The sequence below is a fragment of the Epinephelus fuscoguttatus genome, linkage group LG5, assembly GCF_011397635.1.
Source record: "Epinephelus fuscoguttatus linkage group LG5, E.fuscoguttatus.final_Chr_v1".
NCBI lineage: Eukaryota > Metazoa > Chordata > Actinopteri > Perciformes > Serranidae > Epinephelus > Epinephelus fuscoguttatus.
The window spans coordinates 10,689,471-10,709,737 of NC_064756.1; the positions used below are offsets into that span (position 1 = coordinate 10,689,471).

General features: G+C 40.2%; 1 protein-coding gene across 1 annotated transcript; it reads left to right on the forward strand.

Annotated features, from left to right (window-relative positions):
- The first annotated feature begins 1,067 nt into the window (after window positions 1-1,067).
- On the forward strand, window positions 1,068-19,891 carry samsn1a (SAM domain, SH3 domain and nuclear localisation signals 1a). The gene is made up of 16 exons (XM_049575890.1): window positions 1,068-1,106; window positions 2,630-2,809; window positions 3,169-3,215; window positions 4,147-4,187; window positions 5,458-5,541; window positions 5,836-5,930; window positions 7,583-7,706; window positions 8,437-8,867; window positions 12,733-12,810; window positions 13,960-14,040; window positions 14,658-14,786; window positions 15,383-15,500; window positions 15,678-15,835; window positions 15,945-16,157; window positions 16,537-16,684; window positions 19,058-19,891. Exons 1-16 carry the CDS (start codon window positions 1,083-1,085, stop codon window positions 19,210-19,212), a joined length of 2,106 nt encoding a protein of 701 aa, XP_049431847.1. The 5' UTR covers window positions 1,068-1,082; the 3' UTR covers window positions 19,213-19,891.
- Window positions 19,892-20,267: the final 376 nt, after the last annotated feature.

Sequence of the window (20,267 nt, forward strand, 5' to 3'; positions counted from 1 at the left end):
TTAACATTATACATGGTTGCTCTTTCTTGTTTTATCCAGGTTAGGTGGTGTAGAAATGCAGGAAATTTGTTTTAAATCACATTTAAAAAAAAAAAAAAAAAAAATCTCACTCCAAGCTGAAGTCAAAAGTTGGCAGCCCTGCAGTCCATTGTTCCCTACCTGACTCCAGTAGTGCACCTGAGAGGTATTTATAATTTACTATTTCCATTTAATTTGAGTAAGTCAATTTTATGCTACTTTCTACCTTTTATTCTACATTTTTCAGAGGAAATCATCATAATAGGCCTATGTTTCACATGAAAAACACTTGAAACGTTCATTAAATACATTTAAAGAGTAAACCAGCATGCTTAGCTCTACACAAAAGCAGTGTCTAGAAGGGCCTCTCAGTCCAAACAATGATTACATTAAAGTTTTTGTATCACAAAATTATTATTTATTATTATTTCTTACCCCACTGGATTAAACTACTAGTATATCAAGTAGTAAAAACAGTATTTGTGGGTATGAGCATTTTTTTTTTTCCAAATTCTAATTCCACCATCTACACCAGTTAAATCCATTAATGCACCAGTATTAACAATCTAATAATGTCATATATGTCAAATAATAATCATGGGATATATTTTCACAATATTTTTGTTTTGATGCATATTGACATTTTGATTGTGATTGATTATGGAGTATTTTTGCATTATTGGTCTGGTACCTTAAGTAAAGGTTACAATAAGTAAAGGATATAATACACCACGGTGTGTAGCTTAAAAAGAGCATGGCTGCCGCACAAAGCTTCCCTGCTAAATACAAAAATAAATCAGATTCAAAACAGAGACTCACACTGTTGCTCGACCAATGGTGGGTCTGTTGTCAAGAGTGAGTCCTGCTTCAGCTGGTAGAGTAATGGTGGTCCATCTATTGGATTAGTGGAGGGATTTCACTGTGGTATTAATCTGAGAAGACAGCAGGCGACCCAGGCTGGGCTCACGCTGAGCTGTTGTGTCTCTCAGTCTCTGGCTGTCACTCAGCTCGCTGTTTCACCTCCATTAGACGCACCGACACGAACAGGAGACCTCTCAGCCAACATGAACCTTTTCTGCTTCTCGCTGGTAAGAGAGACGCACTTTAAATATCTGCATCTATCTAACAAGCTGTGTGTGAATAGCTGAGGGGAAAGAAAACTTTTTCAATGCATGAGATAGCTGTAAATCATGGCATGCTGTGAAAGCAGTCAAGTGTTGGAAAATATGTACAAGGTCGTTATAACAGTGTTTCAGCCTCATATTATATTTCTTGCTTGTAGCCCAATCAATAACCCATTGACTGCAAATTATTAGAAATATCCTGATATTGAGTTGCTCCTTTTGCACAATCCAAATCTAAACTATCTCAAAATGTAAAAAAACCCTTCTGAATTCATCTGCTTTTCATTGTATTTACCATCCATTTACTATGCAAGAAGAGTGTGATACAATAGTACTGTAACGTTTGTGTACTTTAACGCTGTAGTTTCTGTATTAGTTGATGCGTTTATGACACTAGAGGAGAAAGCAGAAAGAAAGTACTGCTTAGTGAAGTGACCAGGGTAAAGACAAGTGTGTGGTGGCAGCATACGCACATGCCCCACTCGCACATATGGTCCCTCAGATGCTGCTGCAGCTGTCAGCCTGCACATGGGCACATGGGGCATGTATACAGACTATTCTCTTTGAACAGATGTTGGAGATGTTGACCAATAATCAGGATTATTGACAAGCAAACAGGGGCTTGAACTGTGATTGCACCGATTGTCCTCCCTGTTGCTGTTAGTCCACATCACGTGTATGAAAGCATGTTGTACAAATTTAAACTTAGTCATAAAATATTTAAAAAAAAAAAATTAAAATCATGTAGTAAGAACACAAAGCAGAGTAAATGATACTGTAAAAAATGTAAATGGGTGACATTAACATACACACAAAGAGACAGGAAAACTGATTACATCCATGAATGTGAGTATTTCTGTGTGTCAGATCTTTTAGTTTCTATAAATTCAGGCAAAACTGAAAACAATGCAGATTACATGGACATATCATGAGAGTTAAAACCTAAAGAGGCCGATCTTATCAATCAAAACACCTTTCTGCGTTGCTCCCAAAAATGTCAGTCTGCCTAGTAAAGTGATAAGATGTAACCATACAGACAAGACGAGAAATTGGTTATACATTCCTAGAAGGAATCCAAACAAGCTGCACACATTTTAATCCACACTGAAATCTGTGCTGAGGAATTTCAATCCTCCCCTACATCCATACAAGCAAATTTTAAAAGAGCTTTGGCACAGCATTGGCAGCATATCCCTACATGCATATCAAATCCTCATGACTCTAATTGTGTTGCTTTGCATCTGTTTGCAATGCAACAAAGATGTATATGGGCTCTCTAAACTTGAAACTGATGTGTTGCATGGCATTTCAAAGCATGTAACCTAAAAATCCTGCATGATATGTGCACACTACGTGTTTCATCAAAAGTACTAATCAGACTTAATCCAACAGGATAGATGAAATCCATTCATATGTCAAAAATGCTGCCAAAGTTCAACTGTCTAATAGCTGCACGTCTGTCTGTCTGTCTGTCCACATGGCATCAGGAGGGGTCCATGGACAGCCTGTATGAGGCGGTGCAGAGCTCAAGTGATGGCCCACCGCCGCCTATCCCCAGCCGCTCCTCCAGCCGCACATGCAGCCGATCCTGCAGCCGCTCCTGCAGCCCAGCGGTCCTGCTGGATGACAGCACAAAGTGGCGAGGCTCTGGGAGATCTATTTCTATGGTGAGAGGGATGCATACTGTGCATCCACACACATGCATGTCTTACAGATTGTGAACGGTGGAGCCATGTGAACGATCATGACCAGATTGTACGGGGTCACTTCTCTGAGGAATTGGGACTTTTGGACTTCCACCCACCAGATTGAACCTGCAAAATAAAGCTGATTATGAAATGATGAACAGGGCCAGTTGACAGCTGCTGCAGCTGAAGCAGGGCAATTCAAAATTTTGGATTCAAGCTTTTCATGTAAATTAAATGTCACTGAGTAATGATTTATTTATCAGATCTATTTGAATGTGACAGAAAACAGCATATTTTTTATATGGACTGATTATTAATGTCTGACTGTTTTCTTTCAGGAGATGCCTCCGGTGCCGGGGACCAACTCTAATAAAAAGAAAAGAAGGTGAGCTCACCAGAAAGTTAGACATAAACATCCATCATCAAATCACATTGATTTTAGCTCACAGGTAAATTTGTTTTATATTGTGTCACTTGCTTCTTTACTAACCATGTTATTCTGCTGTAAATAGATGATAAAATTTAATTAAAAACAATGTAATCCTGCCAGGAATACAGGCTTCTACTGTATAACCTTCTTTTTGTTTCCTTTTGTTGGATGTGCGTGCAAAGAAGATCTGCCATGCAAGTGAAAGGGTTTTCACATAGAGTAATAATATGGCTTGAAAGGCTCCCTGTTTATTTTCACTGTGGGTTAATACTGTAAATCCTTCCTGTAGCAGAGCAGACAGGCTTCAGAAGCGCTCCTCACCTCCTCTTATCTTTGGTTTATTTGGTCTGGTCTATACAGGGCTGTGTCTTAAGAAGAGGGATTGGCAGCCCATTAGATGCAACTGAAAAACAAGCTTTGTATGTATTGTTTAGTTTGACTGGTAGTGATTGTTTTTTGAGAATCAGTGTCCTGCGGACTGTTGGGAAAGCAGAAGGCAGATTATAGCTTTGGGCTAGTTGGACTAAGCGGATTCAAGGCCCACTTACTTAGAGTCCCCTATCGCTACAACACCTTTACCCCCAGCTTTACTTTAAAAGAAACACAGCTATATGGTCACAGTGCAGTCTCTCGGCCTGTTGGAAGAGGAGATCACGCAGAGTACCTCTGCACAGTATCAGTCTACTTTCTCACAATGAGATATCAGTTTTTACTGTGGTGTTGTGTAATTCTCTGTGCTCCGTGGTCCTCTTTGTCATATTTTGCTGTCACTGTAAATTAGGAAGAACAATTATATCAGTTGGGTTGTTGTGGTTTGTTGTCAGACTTAGGGGCTAATCAGAGGCAACTGTGTAATGTGATATTTCTTTGTCAATTTTACCCTCAGAACACACATATCCAAATCTGCATCAGACAATGAAACGCTTGGTGAGTGCAAACAATTTCCTTTGTGTTTCATTAAGGCTACAGTTGGTAACTTTTATGAAAATAATGTTGTGTCATATTTGCTGAAGCTGTCACTATATTCTGACAGACATGAGCCAGATAGTCTGTGAAATGAGTCATGTCCCTCCTCCTCTTGTTCCTAATGCTTCTAATGGCATTTGCTAGAATTGGTTGTGGCGCACTGTAAACAACCAATCAGAGCAGAGGAGTCTCTGACGCAGCTGTCAATCATGTCAGCCACTTTGTGAACTGTAACTGTTAAACGAGGCAGCAGTGGTCACATCTGAATCCAGATTTTGTTACTGCACTGGCTATTTCATCAAATGTTTCCAGAAACATATTTTAGTGTACTGTTTAGCTGTAAAATGAGAAAGAAAGTTTACCCAGCTGCCATGTTGGATACAGTCTACCAAAGCGCCAAGCACTGCCCATCAGCTGGACCAACTTTCTCAATTTACAGCTAAACAGTACACTAAAATATGTATCTGAAAACATTTGAAGTAAGAAATAGGCAATGTAGTTTGACCACAGCTCCAACACATTCTCGCTCCGACCTCATCACATATCAGCACTTGGTTGTGGACACTTCCACGTTCAGATACGACGTGAAAGGTACCCTGGGTGTGTTGGTTGTTGACGTTCTGGGCCACCTTAACTTTCGTTCTTGTCCCACCGCGTTTCCTCCTGGCACCGTTGAGTGCTGGTAAACTATAATGGCGACTGGCCGTTAAAGGACGGCTTTTTTGGTCAGTGTCTGACGCTGCAAGTCACTGCGAAGGTGCTGAATTTTGAGGACTTCGAAATGAGACGGGTCGGCAGTTTATGAGCTATAATTAGCTGACTGACAGCTGCGTTATGGACTCCTCGGCTCCTATTGGTTGTTTTCGGTCACTTATGATAAAGTCATTAGAAACACTACAAGGCAAGTGATGATTTCAGCAAATTTGATTATTATTTATTTTATTTTATTTAACTAAAGTCACCAACTGTAGCTTAAATGCTGGATTAATTTTACCACTTGCATTGTATAATTAGTTTTTAACTGTAACTGAGCATACTGGCCATGACATTTATATTCACCTGTATCATAAACCTTAAGGAAGACTGCATTAAAATTATTAAAAGCTTTGAAGCTTACAAGCCTTACTGTCCGTGACTCAGAAAACAATTTCATTCAGTGTCTCTGTGGCCTCCCCCTGCGACCTTTTGCTTAAAATCCTCACTGTTTGTGATTTGTCTCCCTTCATGGCAGATAACCCCGACTGTAATACTACAGTTTGGCAGCCCGCCAAGAGCCGAGAAGATTTAGTCCACATCGCCAACAATCACAATGAAGGTAAATAGGAAATAAATAGGTTAAGCTCATCTATATGCCAACGCTCATTTGGACTCTCAGCATGACGTCTGAAGACATGGGTGGGTTTTTCAACCAATTCACCAAAAATGCACGTGTCCACGCCTGCACTGATCATACATGATATTAAAACAAAGCAGCGGTAGGCCTTTTCTAACTGCTGGGATTTGCACTGTGGAGTAAAAATTCTAAAGGTGGTGACATTTCACATTTTCCAATGGTTTTCCAGTGTTTCACTAGCCTGATGATTTATTGCTATATTTTGTGTCCCTCTAGAGATGAGGAAGACAAAACACAGAACAGAAACCAAAGAAGGGAAAGGAGCTCATCATTGCGGCACAAAGAAAAAGGAGAAACCACACGCAAACCAGGTAATAATAAGAAGCTCAATGTTATGTTACATTTTAACAGAAATATTTAAATGCTCTGTGCACTTGTTATTAATGGTGCGGGTGTGGGTAAGACAGAAATATAATTAAGAGCTGAGTGGAACAGTTAATAGGTCGGCAGTTATGAGGGCCTGGCCTGCAGCCACAAAGAGCATTAGCTCCTTTTGTCCTTCTGTTAACGCACATGCTCACACTCCTTTATACAGCCGCAGTACTTTTAGTTATACAGCACTACATAAAACCATTGTCTGATGCATCTGTGTCGAACTGAAGTTTGAGCTGCAGCGAAACAGACCTGTTGCTGCAGGAGACGTGAGCAGGTTTGGTGCAGACTCATGGTCACATGGCACACATGGCCCTTTTTGTGTCAACTTAGGCACTGACATCCATAGAGCCTCTGGTGGCCTAAATGGCACAATCATTTAACGCAAATGCTGATTGGGTTTTAATACAGTGCAGATGGTCCAAAGAGGGTAGTGCCCTCTGTGTAATCTCTGGTCCACATGACAGAGAGAGATGTGAAAACAAGAGAGGAGGACTGTTTGTATGTGTGTGTGTGTGTGTGTGTGTGTGTGTGTGTGTGTGTGTGTGTGTGTGTGTGTTTTGGGTGGGGAGGGCTTAGAGGCCTCATGCCAGGTCACCCAGTGCCCATTCTGACTAATGCCCATCATAGTGAGAAGCAAACAAAATAGAGCTTGCCAGTAGTGGATCAGCAGCAGCTCTCAGTGCCGCACAATGTGGCTTTGCAGCTAAAGTGACCGGTGACCCAAATGACAAGTGGCAGAAGATATTGTGGCTATCTTCCCTTTTTATAACATCCCCCCTCCCCCAGGATAAAAAAAGCCTTGGTAGTGGCTCAGCGAGGCTACAATTTGTTGCTGTAGTGCTCATGCTAACCCGTCAAGCAAGTATATAGTTCACCAAGGCTATTAAATAAATGCTGGGACATGGTGTTTGACCCCAAAGGAGCTATGCACATACAATGAAACTTGAGCTGTGATGTTTAGAGGTTTACAGACGGTGCTAGAAATAAAAGATGGTGTCTGTTCAGGTGCTTTTCAACAGGCTTGGCTTGACAGAACTTTTTGGGTTCGCTCAAATAAATGGTGGCCAATACACAACAGAATGTTTTCAGATAGAAAGCATTTTTAAGGTCTTTTAATTAAGACCTTTTCATCAATTTCAGAATTGTATTTTACCACTCATATCTATAATTCTTTCGAACCCAAGGCTGACTGCTTGGTTATAAACCAAAGTAGTGGACATATCAAACTTCAGACCTGATGATAGACATGTTAAGGGATCACCAAACCTTTGGGGAATGTGGACTTCTGTACCAAATTTTATGGCACCAATAGTCCATCTGATAGATGTTGAGACATTTCACTCAGAAACAAAAATGTCAGCCTCATGGTAGGGCTAGACAACAACTCAAAGGTTCACCAAAGTCAGTAGGATTCATCCTCTAGGGACCATGAATGTTGGTACTGAAATTGCTATGCCTCGAAATCAGAGCTGTGCTACATGAGAGCACAGAGATGACACTCTTTTTTCATATTTGTGAATTGTTTTTTGAGCAACTGTCGGACTTGAAGTAGGCCCACTCATATGGACTGTATGTGTCATCTTTCCAGAATGTCCATGTTAACGGGGTGGCGACAGAGTCCAAGCCTGCTGTAAAAAGGAACCAAAAAACTGGGAAGAAACCAGGTGGAAAGAGTGGGAAGGAGGGGTCAAAGAAAAGTCACAACTCCACAGGTGAGACAGCTTCCTATGACGACAGCTACTGTCTCCCTAATCCTTAGATTTAACTGTCCTGTCTGACCTCTCTTATACCTCTATGACTCAGTGACTAAGTTATGACTAAACTGGACTCGTGCTTACAGTAGAGGAACAGGCTCATGCAGCATTTGTCAGAATGAAGCAACTCTAGTTCATGACTTTTTTGCTCTGATGAATTATGAATTATACTTCTGCTTTTAAGTGTTGAAACAGCTTCAGTGTAGGTGTTTGTGGAGTCCCTGCAGAATAGGTATGCAGAGGGCTGCATCTGTTCAGACTACACAGAGGCGTTACAGAGGCAAAAGGCAAACCACAAGAAGTCTAACTGGTCTGTTCAGCCACCTATATATTCCCTCTACTCTCTTTCCGGTGCTGCTTCAATCTGTTGAGTGGTCTCACAGATGGTCTCCTTCATTTAATAGTAATATATTTCTTTACTGTCTCTATTGTTCGTGTGTTGTGATCAAATGTTGAAAGAGACATGACAGTATTTCTTGGCGTGACTGCATAAACCTGCCAAGTAGTTTTGTGGTGGTGTTAGGACACTTAGTAGGGAAGGCATATGCAGAACTATGAATCACTCTGCACTGTTGTAATGAATGGGTTTGCTGCAGCAACACCGACATGACGCAGAAGTCTGATTCCAGTTTAAGAATCAACATCCGGTCGGTTTTTCATTTACATTTTCTTCCATCTCCTCTCTCAGTGCACCCCCCATCATGCGCTATGAGCCCACCCATGGGACCCCACTATCTGGATGTGCCATACAGGTCAGACAGGAGACCTTACCTGGGCAAAGCCTCCACCCTCCCTGCTCAGGAGAACACAACCCCGGGCCGATTCACAGATGTAGCCACACTCCCTGGTGGAGCGACGCCCACCCACACCCACCACCAGCGCTGGAGCAACCCAGGTGACAGCAGTCCCGCCTGGGGGAACATCCAGCACACCTGCCGCAGGCCACTCACAGAGTATCGCGCATACTCCCATGACTTCAGCACGTCCCCTGCGAAGGAGTGGGAGGGGAGACAGCAGCAGGTGCCGGCCCCCAATGACCACTTGACAAAGGACTGTAAACCCCAGATTCCCCCAAAGGTGCCGCGATCTATCACAGACGTGGATCTATCAGAACCAAACGTGAGTTTCTGCTGGTTGTTCTGTGCTTTTGAAACCAGTAGTTAGTCCTTGAAAGTGATCTGAGCATGCTCTGAGTCACTGCTATAAAGATACTGATGCACATTTACACCTCAGAACTGCTTATAATAACTTCAGTTTCACAGTGCGAGTCACCAAGCAGCTCTAATGAATCTTGAAGTAGCCTCACCTTTTCTTTTGATGCACTTGTTGCACTCATATACTGATGCAGTATGCCTGAATAGCACCACAGCAGATTGGTATCATAATTTAACCTCTTAAACATACAGACTCAGTGGCAGGTTTATGTTTTGGGGTCATCTGAAGGACAAATTTTGAGGAACCAGTTGGTATTTAATTTCTAAATGAATCTTAGTCTCTCCCACTGGGATTCTTTCATTTGGCCTAGTTGCTGTTCAGTACATCAAGTTCAATGGTTACGCAATGCTAATACCACAATAGAGCAGATTGACCTCAAAGGTCAATGTCTTTGCGTGTACTTGACATCTCTCTGCGTAAGACCTCTGCTGATGCCCAGAGAGCACGTGCAGTGTGAGCCGGTGTGACACAAAGAACTTAAAGCTTAACATCACTTGGGAGAAAATTATCTACGATGAACGGATGATCTGGCGTAGAGATTACAAAATCCCTATGGATCTATAGTGTCATTGATTCTTAGAGGTAATATGTCATTTCAGTGGACATGAAGCCTCTTAAGATTATAGAGGATATGGTGTAGAGGTTAAGACCTCTCTTTGCACTCCCTCTTTAAAGGGAAACTTACATAGAGCAAGCCTGTATAACTTAATACATGTTATTCTTATGTTCTAAGACAGTCCAAAACTATTAGTAAATATGAGCAACTTTCCCTAATCCAAAACCTAGAATGCTGAAACTCAAGTTTGTGATTTCATCAGTTATAAAGTCTGTAGCTGCTCCATAGACAATGAATGGTGAAGATGTTCTAGATGACATTGAGAGCATCCAGGGGGATGATCTGAGTACAACGGTGCATTTTCTGTTTAACATCTAAGAATATTACAATAGAATTAAGCTCTTTGGGTATAAAACATAGACTGTATATAAACATGGATGACACACCTCCACTTACACCTGCTGGTCAGAAGTGAAACTAAAATATGACTACTGTGTCTTGCTCATTCGGAGTCTGCGTAGTAGCAACCTCCCTGGTATCAAGTTTCCCACCCATACACCCATCCGACCAATCTCAAGCTGTGCCACTGAATGTGAGCCCTCTGACTGGCACACACAGTTGTCCACCATGTTGCAAAATCCCCCTTTTATAGCCTTAATTTACTTGTTATATGATGTGCATCAAGTGTCACCCCTAGCACAAACAGGACACGTTGTGCTGCAGCATTTCAACAGAAAACCACACAAAGATATCACTACTTTTACTAAAGATCTGTACTCCTTCCAGCTATGTATTAGCCCAAAATCATGTGTGGACACCCACTTATTAAACTTGAATTGTCACCAAAGAGACAAGACAATTTCTAGAGCTACAGCTTGCCAGGCAATATCTTTTTGCCATTGTTGGGATTGTTGGTCATATAGCTTGGGGTATTTCTTGACTCTCAACAACAAGTCTTTACTCATCTTTTTTTTGACACACATGAGAGTCAGCTAGAGTTTTTATTTATACATACATGGTGAGGGGAGGTGTCGAGCTGCTATGGGAGCCACTGTGTACAAGCAGAGAATGTATGGTGGAAAAATGTAATTCAGGGGTGATGAGGCTGTAAATAGGGCAGTGGTGTAAAGTCTCATGCCACAACATGCTCTCACGACCTCGTCACATATCAACGTTTGGTCATGGACTTTCCACGTCCAAATATGACATGCCTGTTACATGCATTGTCTTCTTTCAAAATACACTTCCGTTTTCCCAGGAAATTTAATGTTTACGTACAGTCTCTTTCAAAATAAACGCACTACGTCGGTACAACATCGCAGTGCTTTTTTCCTTCAACAACAAATACACATGGTTAGGTTTGGGAACAAAGAGCAGGGTTTGGGCTTTAGAATCTTACAATGTAAAAACACCACTCTCCCAGGTGAACATCTGTCCTTGTTAGACCCATCCACCACCAGTTACACCCACCCTACTCAAACTTTTGCCGCCTTAACTTTCGGTCTTGTTCACGTCAAAGGACAGCTTTTTTCTTTGGCATCTGACGCCGCAAGTCACTGCCCAAATGCCAGATTTTGACGACTTTGGAGTGAGACTGGGCTGCATGCTAAAGTGCCACCAGTGTGGTGTTGTACATTGAAAATAATGAGGGGCAGCTGTTTTGACGCAGAGTGTTGTTGCTGGTGTATTCTCGTCTTTACTCTTCTGGTTTCTGGCTTTAAAAGAGAGTATCCTATATTCACAAATATTGATTGCACTTTTCTAAGCCATGGTAATAACATATTGGAATTCTCGTAGCTCTTCTACCAGTCCTACAAGTCAATTTTCTCTGCTCCCTTTTAAATGTACCTTTTGGCCCATACCATATGCTCATTTTTCAATGGTATAAGATTCTAAACATGCCATACTTTTACAACTTACTATGTTGTATTTTAGAAAATCATGTCAAAAATGTATTTAAAAATGAATCAAATGAATGATTCTGGCCAAAATTCAGAGGATCTTCCCTAACAGTGCTTTAAAATATTTCAGCAAAGATCAGGTGACTTTTTTAAAATAGTAGATGTCTAATTTTGAACTCTCCAGAAGAACAACTGCCTCTCCAGGGAGTCAAGAGCCTCTGAAGTAATAGATTAGAAGCCTTAATCTGGATTGACAGGAGTTTACGGCTGATTGCAGGCAGTGGGATTAGGCAACGGTTTTGTCTGTAGAATTCCCTTTTCTGCAACTGACCGATTGAAACCCCCCCAACAATGTAAACACAGCAGCAAATCCCCACATGGCTGCACCACAGCTATGACTAACAGTAATGTGGGATGCTGTGGAGTCAAACTGATTCTTGGATCCAGCGGGGGAGGCCATGTTTTGTTAGAAGGTTACTGGTAGTTATTACTGATTTTCAACCTTTGCCAAATACAATGATCTGCTGTAGACACATCTCATTGTCACGCCTTGGTGCTTCTAAGACATAAAATAAAATATATTCACTTCCATAGTGAGAGCAGAGATGAACAGGAAAGTGTTTCAACACAACTGAGTTGCCACTTTCAGCTGTTCCTCTGTCATACGTCAGCACTTCCTCAAAAGAATTCACCCCACATTAAGAAATGACCACATAGAACAGTTGCTCCAGCATCATTTACCAAAATCAAGTTCCCCATTGCTATTAAAAGGACTTTTTGAGGAATATTCAAGCATTTTTTCATTTTCATGTCGTCCATTTTATTAATGAAAAAAACAGCTTCTACTATTAAGTTTAATAGAATAATTATATAGTTTGTGGATGTCAGCCATAACTCACTCCAGTGGTTTTTAACTGAGTTATACTTTGCTGACATTACAGCCCAACTCTGAACAGATCAACCACAGTAATGCAACACAGTAGGCAGATTCAACAGAAGCTCATCCTCCCCAGAATATCTCAGATCTCATGAAAAACAAATACCACAATTATAAAACCTAATCGCAGTTCCTGGAAGTGGTTCTCAATGTTTTCGTCGAGCGGGCCACTAAATGCAAACTCAAGCACTTGTATTTTTCCCCTTTCAAAGCGATACTGTGGAGAGAGACACTGTGTCAATTGCCTCACATCCTGTGTGTTGTAAGGAAGTGGGCCAGCCAGCCCATCAGACAGACAGCCTCGGTGTTAGTTAACACTTCAGTGTCAGGAGAGCGGGTGGAAGACAAGAGAAGAGCAAGGACTAAGATTTGACAATAACCTTAAAACAGGAAAAAATGCTACAGCGAGCGGCATCCAATGTGTCAGACAAAACAAAGAGCATGAAGCCAAAGGTAAGTGTAAATCAAATATGAGTGAGTGAGGCAAGATGTGATGTTTATTGGGAAGATGTTCAAATGTCACTTTTGACATGGTCGCTACAGAAATTACCTATGTTGTCAATAAAAAAGACAGCTATAAGTGTAGACGAGTTGTAGCTGATTTAATGTATAACACCATTTAGATAAACACTAAAATCTGAAAATGGAAAAGTTTTATTTTTAAAGAATGACTAGTTGACAGAAGTGTGATGTTTTTCTTCAAATACAATAAGCTAAATTTCCCAAGTGAATTTGTATAATGTAAAATAGACAAACAATGGCAATAAAATCTAAACAATATAGAAGCACAATAATACAATTAGGATGAAGAACATTGCTTTAAAATTCAATTCTGCCGCTGCATTTGCAGACAGTGGAGTAAAGTGTTGGCCTGTCAGGCGACGCTGCATTAAATCAATCCACAGAGGGCTGTCTAGGAGTACGCAGCTCATATTTAACCAGGATTTCCAGGGATTACTCATTTATATAATTATTTTTGGAGATGATGGGGAGTTGGGAGAGATTATAATGACTTTTAGTTTTATGAAAAAAATGAAAAAAAAGGGGAGGAAAGAATTAAAACTGAGCCAGAGAAACGCAAATGTGAGTACATGTCGCTGGCGCTATGAGGACACAGCAGTTTAATTCATGTGTTCATTTTGAATACTGGGTGCAGCTGTATAAAGACCACGATTCCCTCTGCTGCCATATGAGTTGCTACATGATTTTATACATGACCACAAATGCACCACATATGTTACCACCTCTCATTTCGAAGCACTCTGAGAACAGACCGAATATTAGCCACATATACTGACATCTATAGAGTGTAGGCGCCTTTGCTTTTATGAGCAAAATATTAGGAACACTTTCCTTTAAGAGACAGTATATAAAGTAGATACAGACAGTTGGAGAGCTTCAGTCATATTTCATTAGTGAAATCCACTTGGGTCACAAAGTGAAGATCCAGTGGGTTTTTGAGTCTTGAGACATCTGGGACGAGGACTCGCGTGTGCAATTACTTAATGTTATGTAATACTGTTAAACCTCTCGCTACACAAAGCATTTGTGCCAGTTGTCTGTATGACATCCTTTGTCTTTGTCCTCTAATCCTCCCCGCAGCGCTCTACCAGCTTCGGCAGGTTTGAGGGTCTCAGACATCACTCGTCTCCAGCCAAACCAGAGGAGAATGGAACAACTATGGTATGTAGATTTGTTTTTACTTCATTTTTATGAGCATTACAGCAAAACAGATGTCACACAGTAGCAGGAATAATGACAGTTTATGGTCTGTGACGTACCCAAGTGGTTTGACAAAAACATTTACATTGAGGATATTTCCCTTTTGCACAGCCATGGTGCTGTGCAAATACTGTGTTTTGTATTAAAAAATGGGACATTGGAAACAAGGTTCATGCTGGGGAAAGCCCTTTGCTGCACAGGAAGTGATGCATTTTCTGAATTGTTTGGACAAAAAACTAGTGGATGAAAGAAGTATGAGGAGCCAAGGTCACAGTAGCACTGTCAGGGGCATACAGTAGGTGTCATTTCAAAACTCAGGGGTACACATATGACAGTGGGGATTTGCTGTCCTCTCCCAGGAAATCTTGAGCATCAACCCCTAAGTTTCCTGCATTCTGGTTTTTATGCATTCGTTTTTGTCTTTCCTGCATCAATTCATAATAGAAATGTCTTTCATTTTGTAAAAAATAAGTCATTTGCTACTTTCATGTTTTTATTGAGGGGGGAGTGTCCTCTGCCCCCCTGAAATCTACACCTATGACTACTGTATATGTACTAAACCAGCTGTCTTTACACAGCTCACAGAAGAATGTGAGACTTTGGACCCACATAAATCAGCTGGACTTGGGAAGAAGATGAAGGCGATCTCACTGACCATGCGCAGAAAAATGGGCAAAAAACATGCAAAGTCTTTTTCTGAGGAGACGGTGAGTCACTGGAAAATATGGAAATATGCACACACACACACTCAAGCATACACTTTTTAGTTAATTATCATCAGGTGCAAGCTTTTGATCATTCAGAGGGTACAAATTACTAGTTTATGTGAGCACAACTTATTTAAAAAATCCCTTGATACCTGTCATATCCAGTAAAAGTCCAAACCCCATCAACAATGACCTCAGTAACATCAAGTGTGTGATGTTTTTCTCAAGAGCTTTATCACTTTCATCGCTTATAAACCCACATCCTCAAATACAACGCTCTTGCTGGCAATATTTGAATGACGCACTTTGCTCTGACCTACAGCGAAACGCGCCTCCTTGCAGTTTTCTGTTTTACTGTAATACAGATGAGCGATAACATGAGTTGCTTTCCAACTCTCACAACCTACTTCTCTACCTGAGGCTGTTTTAGTTTCTTTGCTGTCTTTCACTTTCGCGTAGATTTACTTGATCAGTTAGCTGGAGTTTGTACACTTTCATGCATTTAGTCTGTGATGGATTGGGGATTGTAAAACTGTCTGTATTCTATGACATTTTTTTTTTAAAATCAAAACTGTATATCTCCTCTATTTTTCAAGGGTGATGACACAGACAAAGACCCAGAGGCAGAGACAGAGAGCAGCCCACAAACTGAGAAAACCCCTGCAAAGTCAAGCAACTCCTTAGAGAGTCTTTACAGTGGCCAGAGCTCCTCTAGTAAGTATCTGCACACACTGCAAAGAGTGCCCCAGTTGTTTTAGCTCCACATAGTGAATACATTTACAGGGTTATATAAGTAATTCCACAAACTGTCAGCTGATCCCAGTGCATAAACCAGTGCAGGTCAGGACAGCCATAACTGTGTAATCATACTATGTTGTGTTGTGTTTGTGGGTTCAGGTGGTGTGACAAGTGAGTCTAATGGTTCAGGTCAGCGAGACAGTCTGAGGCTGGAGGAGGACGGCTCCTATCAGGGACAGTTCTGCGGCAGAGCTCGCGTCCACACAGACTTTGTTCCCAGCCCGTATGACACAGATTCCCTCAAACTCAAGGTAAGATACAGCACTGTGCTATGCTGTGAAGTGACAAGGCTCTGATGTCAATGATTATTTAATAAGTTAATAAATCATCCTGATTCTATATCGCTATATTTTTTCCTAGGTTGGCGACATCATCAACATCATCAGTAAGCCTCCAATGGGCATCTGGACAGGCTTGCTAAACAACAAAGTCGGCAACTTCAAGTTCATCTATGTAGATGTTTTGGTGGAGAAAGAGGAAGAAGAGGAAGCACCTAAAATTAGACAACAGAAGCTGTGCAAGAGACCTCGACCTAAAACACTGCTGGAGTTACTGGAGCGACTGAACCTCGAGGTGAGGACGGGATCTCACCTGGGATTGCTTACTTGATTTAGTCTGGTCGCGTGTCAGAGGTTCCTCAGATAGTTAAAATCATAACAGGAAAACATAAGTTCACTCTTCTGTTTGGCTTCTTGCTTAATAAGTACAAACACCTGAAAGACATCCTGTTAAAGTTCAGCTACCATGAAACGTTGGCGTGCTTTTGTATCTTAACCTCAAAGATGTGTAAAGGTAAAATACCTCTGTGGTCACCAATTTGAAACTTGTTCCACACATGTGAAAACACCTTCTACAGCACATCGGAAACTCGATATGTGGAGACTTAAGAGATGAAAGGTGAATGTGTACACCGTGTGGGTTGATGGTAATGAAAACTCCTTTGTTGTTGCAGGAGTACGCCTCTGCCTTGCTGCTAAATGGCTACCAAACGGTGGAGGACCTGTTGCACCTGCAAGAGAAACACCTGATAGAGCTGAACGTCAAAGACCCCGAGCACAGACGCAAACTTCTCACTGCTGCTGAATACCGCTACACAGAAGGTGAGCAACATTACAAGCAATGACCAACAATTGTATCACTAACATTTAACCACACTTAATTTTACAGACTGATAATTACTGTTTACTGAAAGAGTGACACGTTAGCTAAGAAGTGTAGCTAATTTTCAGTGGAAGATGAACTCTGAGATCCCAACCAAGATAACAAAGACCAAATAGACAAAGCTGGAATTAAAATAACCACTAACTAAACCAGCACATCCAAATGTTCCTCTAAAACAAAGGCTCAGTATCTGACCAAATCATTCCTTATTGAAGAGGATGAGCGCCACATGTGAAAAACTAATTTGAGTTCCAAGTTTAAAGTCTGAATTCTGACAATAAAGTCAGTATTCTGACTTTAAACTGAGGCTGTGTCCGAAACGCCATACTATCATGGCATTTAAAACAGTATGTGAATTTTTTTAACATCTCCAAAACATTAGTATGAAACCAATAGTATGTGAGCTGCATACTATTACAGTATGACAGCACTGGACACTAATATCCCACAATGCAATACTGCAGACGAGAGCATCCATAACAGACAGTGACCATGACAGCTCTGTAACAACAATAATACTTTAATTTAAGTGAATCTATAAGATTCACTTTGCCATGTGTAATATATTTAAAAAAAATTAAATTTCCTGTTGAGGCGACGTCAGCATGGGTAACCATAATTACAAGTCGCCATCCGGTAAGGAGGCTTGCAGGAAGTGACCTGAAAATTACAGCTCAGTGCATCAAAAAGATATATACTTCTGGTTATGTACATGAAGGTATGTTGAACGATAGTGCACATGTAGTGTATGTAATGCATTGTATGCCATTTTGGATGCAGCATCAGAATTCTATCATTCTATGTGGCACTAATTATCTTCCATACTTCAAAGTAGTTTCAGAGCTGACACATAAAACCAAACAACGCATGAGCTGTAGCACATACTGCCAAAGCTACTTTACTGAGCTGCCAAGTTACAGACACCACAATATTTACGGTATGTGTGGCATGTGGTGTTAAAGGTGCAAAACCCAAAGTATGATGCAGGGTGGATGCCAGCTGTAGGGAGGGAGAAACATGGTGTTAATGCCATCCAACTTCTTACCAGCAGTGATTATGTTTACATTCTCTGGGTAAATCATCTCTCCGTATGGATGGCAAAGCATTTTTCAGCAGTCATCAATCAGTAAAAGTAGTAAAGTCATTGTGAAAGTAGGTGGTAATTAGGTTATCAGGTTTGATAACCATTAAATGTGACACTCCTGTGTGAGTTGACACACTTCAAAATTTGGTTATCAGCCAATCAGAAATGAGTAGTCAACACTGTCCTGTGACAGATGTCATTTCACAAAAAGCTTTTATGACTTAAGTGCCATTCAAACAGCAAGAGAAGCCAATGCAAAGACACTAAAATGAACATCCTGTATCTGTAAAGTACTTTATGCTGTTGCTTATTACCACTTGGTTGGAAATTATTAGAAAAATGTTATATCTGTTGGAGAGTAAATAAAAGTGCTCAGTCTTTTGAATGTAAAATAGCAAGTGAAAGCTGAGGCATTTGTGCCACACGGAACAGAAATACATCCTGCACACTCTGAGAGGCTTATCAGTGACTTCCTGTTACTCAGATAGAAAGTGCTTAATGGAGCAGAAGGTGTTCCTGTAATCTGATGTCTTGAAGCAGAAAGCAGATTACCGCCCTGTGAATGAAAACAAAACTACTTTCCATTGTGAAGAAGGAACAACATCCAGTGGCGAGTTCTGTTCTCGCTGCTTTTGTTTCACTGCATGTACAGAGAAGGCCAAATTATTCTCAGTGTAAATGTACTGTTCGGGGTGACAGTGTGACTAAACAGATGGCAGCGGCCACAGTATGACCCTGCCAAGCTTATTGACTCACATGAGATGCCAGTAATTTAATCAAGCTAAATTCCATTAGGTTAGTGGTTTGGCAACCTGGGCCGGAAGATTAGACGCTTTCATCGGTGAAGTAGAAATATTAAAGAATGGTGGAATATTTTTACTCAGTGAGAGTGGAAAATAAAAGTCAAAGAGGACATTTGAGATGTTGTATCTACAAAAAAAAGACTTTGCTTGGTCACACCTGCAGATGTTATTTCAGTAGTTGGGTCATTTGGCCACTCAGAGGTTTCACAGTAATTTTAGCAGTAACAACTTTTAATCTATCTATATTGCTATCACATGTATAAATCATTTAAATATCAAAGAGAACCCGCCTTACACATTTGAATACGAGTTACTTTCCACTGACTGAAGCACTTGGCACGGGTTTTATCTTTTCTAATGTGGTTGGAAACAGAAGCTTGCAATATCATGACATTTGACTGATTCCATTTTCTCTGTGGCCGCAGGTGATGATGTCAAGGATGCGGAGGAGCACAAATCCTCCCACAGTCTACAGGAAGAAGACAGCGACTGTCCCAGAGACTCGGGCTGCTTCATCCCATCCGAATGTTCAGACAGCAAAGACGACGTAGAGCAGATCACAGATGCTGTGGACTCATAACGTGATCACCTGTCAGATGGATACTTTGACGTTTGGAATTCAGTGTTGGGTTTTTTTCTTATGACTTGTTGTTTCTACAATTATTCCTTTTATTTTTTCAAAATGTCATGTGGATATCCCTTGTTACAACAAGCTAGTAAAAGCTTTTTAAAAGTGTAATAGGAAGAACAACCACTATTCTGAATGTCATCTTATCCATGTGTCACTTCATCAAAATAATAATCACGTTGTAACTTTTGAGTTTATTTTATGTTGTTGAAAAAGTGACATTTCATTGATTAAATGTCACGTGTATTTATTGCATTCTCAATCATTTAGTGTTTTTCTCTCCAATATAAAGCCTTTATTTATCACATCTGCGTAATTTTCACCTGTCTCATCAAATCTATTCTCAATTCAACATCCAGTGTATTTTTTTTCTTTCCCTGTAAATGAAGTGATGTTGAGGGGATGTTTTGGAGATGTAGTGTCTGGATTTGAACAGCACATTTTCAGATCTTGCCTATATAATGTATACTGTACAGGAAAACATGTATGTTATTTTCTGAATGTTTGTTTGTGAATGAGTGTATGTGTGTGTGTGAGAGAGAGTCTGCGAGTGAACTCATGCAAAAGTCAGCATTCAACTGTTTTGAGAACTTTTTGTAAATAAAATTAAAGAAAACCAATTAAAATATGATGTTTTTTTGTTAGTCAGACTTATTTATTTAATCCTCCACTACAGTGCCTGAATGATACATGAAATATGATAATTAGAAAAATAAATTAGATTGTATTCATTTATTTATATTTTATGAATTTTTAATCAGAATAATTTGTTTTGACCAGGTTTTTGCACCAGCTTCTTCTTTTTTTAATTAGTTACACTTTTTTTTAAATTTACTTTTCTACTTTAATTATTAATTTAAGTAAATAATTTAAAAAATTTTTTTTAATAAGAATCATTTGTTTTAACTATATTTTTGTGTATTTTTTATTTAGTTCAACTTTTTTCATTTTAACTTTTCTACTCAAATTTTGTCCATTTATTTATTTATTTATTTATTAATTAATAT